This window comes from Pteropus vampyrus, unplaced genomic scaffold, assembly GCF_000151845.1.
Source record: "Pteropus vampyrus isolate Shadow unplaced genomic scaffold, Pvam_2.0 Scaffold69, whole genome shotgun sequence".
Taxonomy (NCBI): domain Eukaryota; kingdom Metazoa; phylum Chordata; class Mammalia; order Chiroptera; family Pteropodidae; genus Pteropus; species Pteropus vampyrus.
This window is the reverse complement of record NW_011888850.1, coordinates 1,501,547-1,508,017: the sequence shown is the minus strand read 5'-3', so window position 1 is coordinate 1,508,017 and position 6,471 is coordinate 1,501,547. Positions and strand designations below refer to the sequence as shown.

The window sequence follows — 6,471 nt, the reverse complement described above, 5'->3', positions numbered from 1 at the left end:
GGAGGTAGATGAGGTAAAAGAGATCAAATATGTGGTGACAGAAAGAAATCTAACTATGGGCAGTGAACATACAATGCAATCTATATATATAACTTACTGTTGAATTGTACACTTGAAACTTACTGGATTTTGTTAACCAATGTCACCTTAATAAATAAATAATTATTAAGAGAAAAAAACTACTAGATATAAAATCAGTAAGGATAAAGAGAATATGAAGAACACATTTAAACAACAAGATCTAATTTACATATATAGAAAACTTCACCCAACAATGGCAGAAAACATTTTTTTCAGGATTCCATGGAACATTCACTAACACAGACCATATACTAGCAACAAGACAAACCTCAATAAATGTCAAGAATGACATAATACAGAATATGCTCTCTGGTCATAATTAAAGTAGAAATCAATGCAGAAATATGACAAAAAAATTTTAAACATATGAAAATTAAACATTAAAGTTCTAAATAATTCATGAGTCAAGGAGAAAGTCACAAAGGAAATACATACATAGAATAGAATGAAGTGGTATGTAAGTTTCTTACAGGCTTTGGAGATTCCCAGCAGCTTCCCAACAAATTCTTAAGAATCATCTGCTTCATTAAGGGGATCATTTTATAAAGTATATAAATGTATAACCAATGTACTATATACTTGAAACTAATAAAATTTTTTAAAAAAGAACCATCTGTTTCACGTTACAGGCTGAAATAGATGACCGTTTCTCTAATCTCTGGTCCTACTGTTATTTGCTAATTTATGAAACACAATTAATTACTATGCTGACTTTGCATACTGCAACCTTGGTAAACTTAGTTGTTAGTTCTACAGTTCTTATGTACATTCCTAAAGATTTTCTACATAATAAAAAACAGCTTTACTTCTTCATTTTCCAACTCTGTTTTTTATTTCTTTTTGTTGTCGTATTACACTGGTTAGAATCAGGATGGGTAAACTATGACCTGCACACCAAATACACTCTACTGCTCATTTTTGTACAGCCTGAAAGCAGAGAATGGTTTTCACATTTTTAAATGTTTAAAAGAAAACCAAATACTACTTCTTGATATATGAAACTTATGTGATATTCCAATTTCAATGTTCATAACTAAAGTTATATTGGAAAAAGAGTCATTTATCCATTTACATACTGTCTATGGTTGCTTTCATGCTACAGAAACCATATGGCCTAAAGAACCTAAAATATTTACCATCTGGTCCTCTATAGAAAGTTTTGCTGACCCATGGGCTAAAACCAAAGTACAATGGTAAACAGAAGAAATGAGAACAGACATCCTTCCCTCATTGATACTTAATCCCTCACAATTCACAGGAAAAATGCGTGTAAACTACAGATAAGAAATAGCTATTCGGTTTACACTGAAATCAGGAACATTAACTCAAGGCTTAACATTTATTTTCCACATACGTATGAACTGCTTCCAAATTAATATAGGACAAAATCATCTTTACTGTTAATCTTGACTTTTTAATAAAACTAAGACAATAACATGGTATGTAAATATCAAGTCAATTTGGAGAAAGTATGCAAGAGGTAATAGGAAGTATACCAACAGTTTATTATAAAACTTTTTTAAGAGAAAGAAAACTGTGCTCCACTAAAAATCTGGCACCACTTTTTATTGAGGAAAACCCCTATAAAATCATCACTTTGTATACTGAAATATAAATATAAATACATACAAATGACTAATCTAGTTCAATTAAAAAAAATAACATACCCACAATAAAAGGCAGCCATAAGCATATAAGTCAGAACTTGGAGAAGCAGGTTTTCCCATTTTCAGTTCAGGTGATAACAAATTCAAGTCACCAACCATCATGTTCACTGAAGTTCGCTGACTCTACAAAAACAACAGATTAAGTATCTTAGAGGCAACCACATGGTTGACATGGCTTTCTGTTAAAGACTGCATTTAATCAACACCAAAAAAAAAAACAAATTCATTTGAAATATTTCATTCTCTTTTGCTGAGTATTTTTACCTAATTTCTGCTATTATAAACTGCTCCTGAAATCAGTCTCATAAATTTAACAGTGAGACTTTGGTTATACTTTACACTGAAGACTCAAACAGATTCAAAACTATAAGAACCACTGATTCTTTAATATTTGGTACTTCTTTAAAAATAAATTTCATAAGGGTAAGAGACAGTGCTATTTCTATTTCTGAAAACTCTAAGTACCTTATTAAAAAACTGGAAATCTACACAGTACATTCTTTCCTCACTGACCATTTCCTAAGTATACCATTTCTAACATGTCAAAGGATGATCAGTTACATGAACATGAAGCCTGGATTCAGACAGACCTTTAGCTGCAATTTCCCCTCTCCCGCTTATTTGCTATGAGCCTAAATTAACTTCTTTGAACCTAAATTAATTTGTAAAATGGAAATAATATCTACTTTGCAGAGTTATTGTAAGGTAATTAGCACAATAATTACCTCACATATATCACTGTTAATTATCTCTTCTCTTCCTATCTTGTTACCTGCTTCTCAGAGGGCGGTCCAAAGACCAGTAGCAGCATCACCAGGGGGCTTGTCAGAAAGGCTGAATATAAATTTGCATTTTAACAAGAACCCCAGGTGATTCATATGCACTGAATGAAGTCTGAAAAGCAATTATCTTGACCACAGACTACTTTTCAAATTTCTCTTCCTGTTTAATACTTCAGTCTAAAAGTGGTGTGAAAAATGAAGCAAAAGGTGAGTTTAATCAATATTTCAGAGTAAATAACTTTAAATGAAGATTAAAACAATATTTTGGGAAATGATATAGCTGACAAATCAGTATAAAAGAGGAAAAATAATTCTTGGAGTAGTCATGATGTCTACAGTTGTGCAAACAGTATGCTCAAAAGGTAAACTAACCAGGATCCCTAAGAGTCTAGAACTTTTTAAAACTTATCATTTTAAATTATTTTTCTTAGGATGTTATCTTAATTTTCAGATAAATCGATATATTTCAGCAAATCTGCTTTGTCTAAATCCTTCATAATCCAGCATTTTATTATAGTTTTACATTTTCATTTTATAATCTTTGTGAGCTACCATATGAAAATCATTGAGACTACATATACACAGGTGGCATTACCCTGTGACTTGGAGATGCACTGACTTATACTATCAAAAGGAAACTGCTCAGACAATAAAATGTCAGCAGGAATGTACAGAGACTGAAATCCTCATATGTTGCCAATGAGAATGTAGAATAGTGTAGCCATGTTGTGGTTAACTCTGTGTTAACCACTCCCAAGAGAAATGAAAACATATGTCCACACAAAAATACCTGTATACTAATGTTCACGGCAGCATCATTCATAATAATCAAAAAGTGGAAGCCACCCAAATGTCCGTCAACTGATGAATATAAAAACAAAATATGGTATATCCTTACAATGAAATATTATTTGGGCCTTTTAAAAAAGAAATTATGCTCAGATGAACGCCACAACATAAATGAACCTTGAAAACATGCTCTAAGTGAAATAAACCAATCACAAAAGGCCACATATTATATAATTCCACTTACAGAAAACGTCCGGAGTGGGCAAATTCGTAGAGAAAGTGGTTTCCAAGGGACTGAGGAGAGGGGAAATAGGGAGTGACTGCAAATCAGTATGGGGTTTCTTTTGGGAGTGATAAAAATGATCTGGAATTAGATAGTGATGATCAATGCACAACTTTGTGATATATTAGAAACTACCACTAAATTATACACATTACATGAATTATAATACAATAAAGCTGTTATCTTAAAAAAGAAAACTGCTCCCTCATGATTGTGTATATTTTGAGACTGCCCATTCTATCAAAGAGAAATAAAAAGATCAAAATATGCTCTTTAATTGTCTGATGTTTGCTGTCTCTATTAACTGCCTGTTCTGAGATAAAATGTCACCAAATTAACAGCCAATGTAACTGAACCGGCACTTAAGCTAAATGGCAAAGTCCAAGGTTACCAAGTTTCTAAAAATGCCCATTAATGAAAAAATAGCAAAGTATGTATACCTAAATTTAATCTATTGAGGGGAGGGCACCAGCAGAGGAGGAGGTAAGAAATGGCCACCTAGTTTTCCCTGTGTATTTCCTAGCAATTTAATGTTTCTTGATTATGATAAAATAATTAATGATTAGTGTTGTCAATGCCATTGACTATAATGTCAGCCTGCCCTTAAGACTATGGTTAAAAATTATAATGCACAAATTGAGGAATTATTGTTCCAGCACCTAGCTGGTAACAAATTGCTTATGCTACATGACGCGCCTTAACTGAAGGCAAAGATCTTATAATAAATTACCAGATTATGTAAAAGTGCTGAACTACTGCCTAATAATATTAAATGAAGTCTAGAACCCATTTGTAAAAATCACGATATTTTACCACAGATTTGGTGAAGTCAAAATCTCCAATAATTCCTTGTTCACGGTTTAAGGCAAATACATTGTTCTGATGAAGTGATCCATGAATTATGTCAGCTTTGTGCAACGTATGCAGGCCCTGGGCAACACCTTTCATGACCTTTAAGGCTTCCTACAGACAAGTACACACAAAAGAAGTCAGAAAGCAGGCAAATCACTTTAATACATGAACTTTTTTCATTAATAGACTTCTCCAGAAGTGAGTACTTTCCTCCAAATGAACCTTTAATAAGAATATAGCACAGAGAAAGAATTAAAGGCCAGAAGTCCTAATTATGTAACTGGTGATATCATATACATATGACTTAAGAGACTGTAGTCTCTAAGAAGTCTCAGATTACAAACAATGACTACATAAAGCATCTAGGAATAAGAGACTAAAATCATGTTACAGAGTAGAAAGAACCAGGGCACCCTTTACTGTTATTACTAATTCAAATTTATGATAAGAAATTAAAGCTGTCACTTAAGTATTTATAATGCTAAGTGCTATACTATGCAACATACATACAGCACAGATTAATAGTTTTAAGCATGAGCTTTGGTACCAAAAAGATCTAATTTCAAATTCCAGCTTTGCCTCTACCTGAGGGACCCTGTGCAACTCATTTGTTCTGTAAGCTTAATTTTTCTTATCTCTATATAACAAGATAACATATATCACCAGGTTGATGTGACAAGAAAATAGAATACTAGTCAAAATTTTACGTAGTACAAGGCATGTAGTATCCCCTCAATAAATGTTAGGTGTTATCTTCTCATTCAATATATCCATTGAAATAGAGTGTTTTACTTACTTCTGAAGTCAGAGGCATACTGGCTTGAACTGCACTCAGGTTTGCCCTAGGATAGTATGGGACCATCAGATAAGCCATAGGATCAGACTAAGAAGCAAAACAGAAAATGAGACTGAAAGTAAAAAATTCCTTTATGTATTTTTAGTGTACACTGATTTTAAGAGATAACTTTTTCTTTATGTTAAAAAGAATGAATTCCCTCTCTAAAACCTGGAGCTGAGACTTATGTTAAATGTTTTCTACAAAAGATTAGTATAAGAATTTTACCTTACACAAAAATAGGAATATCAATGGCAGTAATCCAGACTCTTCTTTAGCTTCTCTCCAAGCTCTGTGATAGGTGGCTGCTCTCTGAATCACCCTGGCTTCTGTGTCAACATCCACAGAATAGCCCTTGTACCAAAAAAAGAGGCACTGATAATTCTAAGATTAAAAATCCCACTCTAATAATACATAATTCCAACTTGAACATAATAATTTTTATATAAGTTAAATTACATCTAATTTTATTTTTAAATTGTTATAAGTACCTTTTCTATCTGCTTTGAATGGTATAATTTAGAAAGAATCATTCTACCTATAGCTTAACATACATTCTGCAATTTGTAGCCACTAACGCCAAATTAATTAACCTATTACCATCATTAATAGTTTCCCAGAGCAATGAAGAGAAGAAATCAAACAGAAGACTGTGTTGGCAAAACAAAATTTCAAAGAGAAATTTAAGAAAAACAAGAATTTTAAAAGGCTATTGGATAAATATAATAAGACATAGGAAATATTAAATATTTCCATTTTCACTTGAAAATGGAAAACAAGTATATCTTATTAAAGACATATTATTTAGAGAAATGAAGGAAGCTTTATATTCAAAATTAATTCTGATAATCAAACTGTCAGCATAATCACTATGCCAGTCACCTCATATAATTTAGAAAACAAACAGTGGGTTTTTACTTTCCTAAAATGTAACACCACCATTCCCTTTTACATTTCTGAATCTCCCACAAATCAGAGAACTTAAACTTACCTTTAAAAGAATTATCTGCCCATTAATCTCAGAACATACCAAAGGACGCTTGCTGCTAAGTTCCTTCATGGGCTCGGCATCAAGAAGATCCCGTTCCAAGCTCATTGTAAGAAGACCACCAGAGTTCTAGGCACAAGTTTTTGTTAACAGCTGAAGAGTCCAAACAATCTTAGTACTTTTAAATCTTAAAC

The 6,471-nt window shown here is 32.4% G+C and overlaps 1 protein-coding gene across 1 annotated transcript in view; it reads right to left on the bottom strand.

The window, feature by feature from the left end:
- Positions 1 to 6,471, bottom strand: part of STK31 (serine/threonine kinase 31) — a 77,108-nt gene that overhangs the window by 17,067 nt on the left and 53,570 nt on the right. The window contains exons 15-19 of the mRNA XM_011361721.1: positions 6,281 to 6,406; positions 5,518 to 5,643; positions 5,251 to 5,337; positions 4,416 to 4,565; positions 1,749 to 1,871 (exon numbers count right to left, since the gene is read on the bottom strand). Coding sequence (XP_011360023.1) covers positions 1,749 to 1,871; positions 4,416 to 4,565; positions 5,251 to 5,337; positions 5,518 to 5,643; positions 6,281 to 6,406 — 612 coding nt within the window. The remainder of the gene's footprint in view (positions 1 to 1,748; positions 1,872 to 4,415; positions 4,566 to 5,250; positions 5,338 to 5,517; positions 5,644 to 6,280; positions 6,407 to 6,471) is intronic.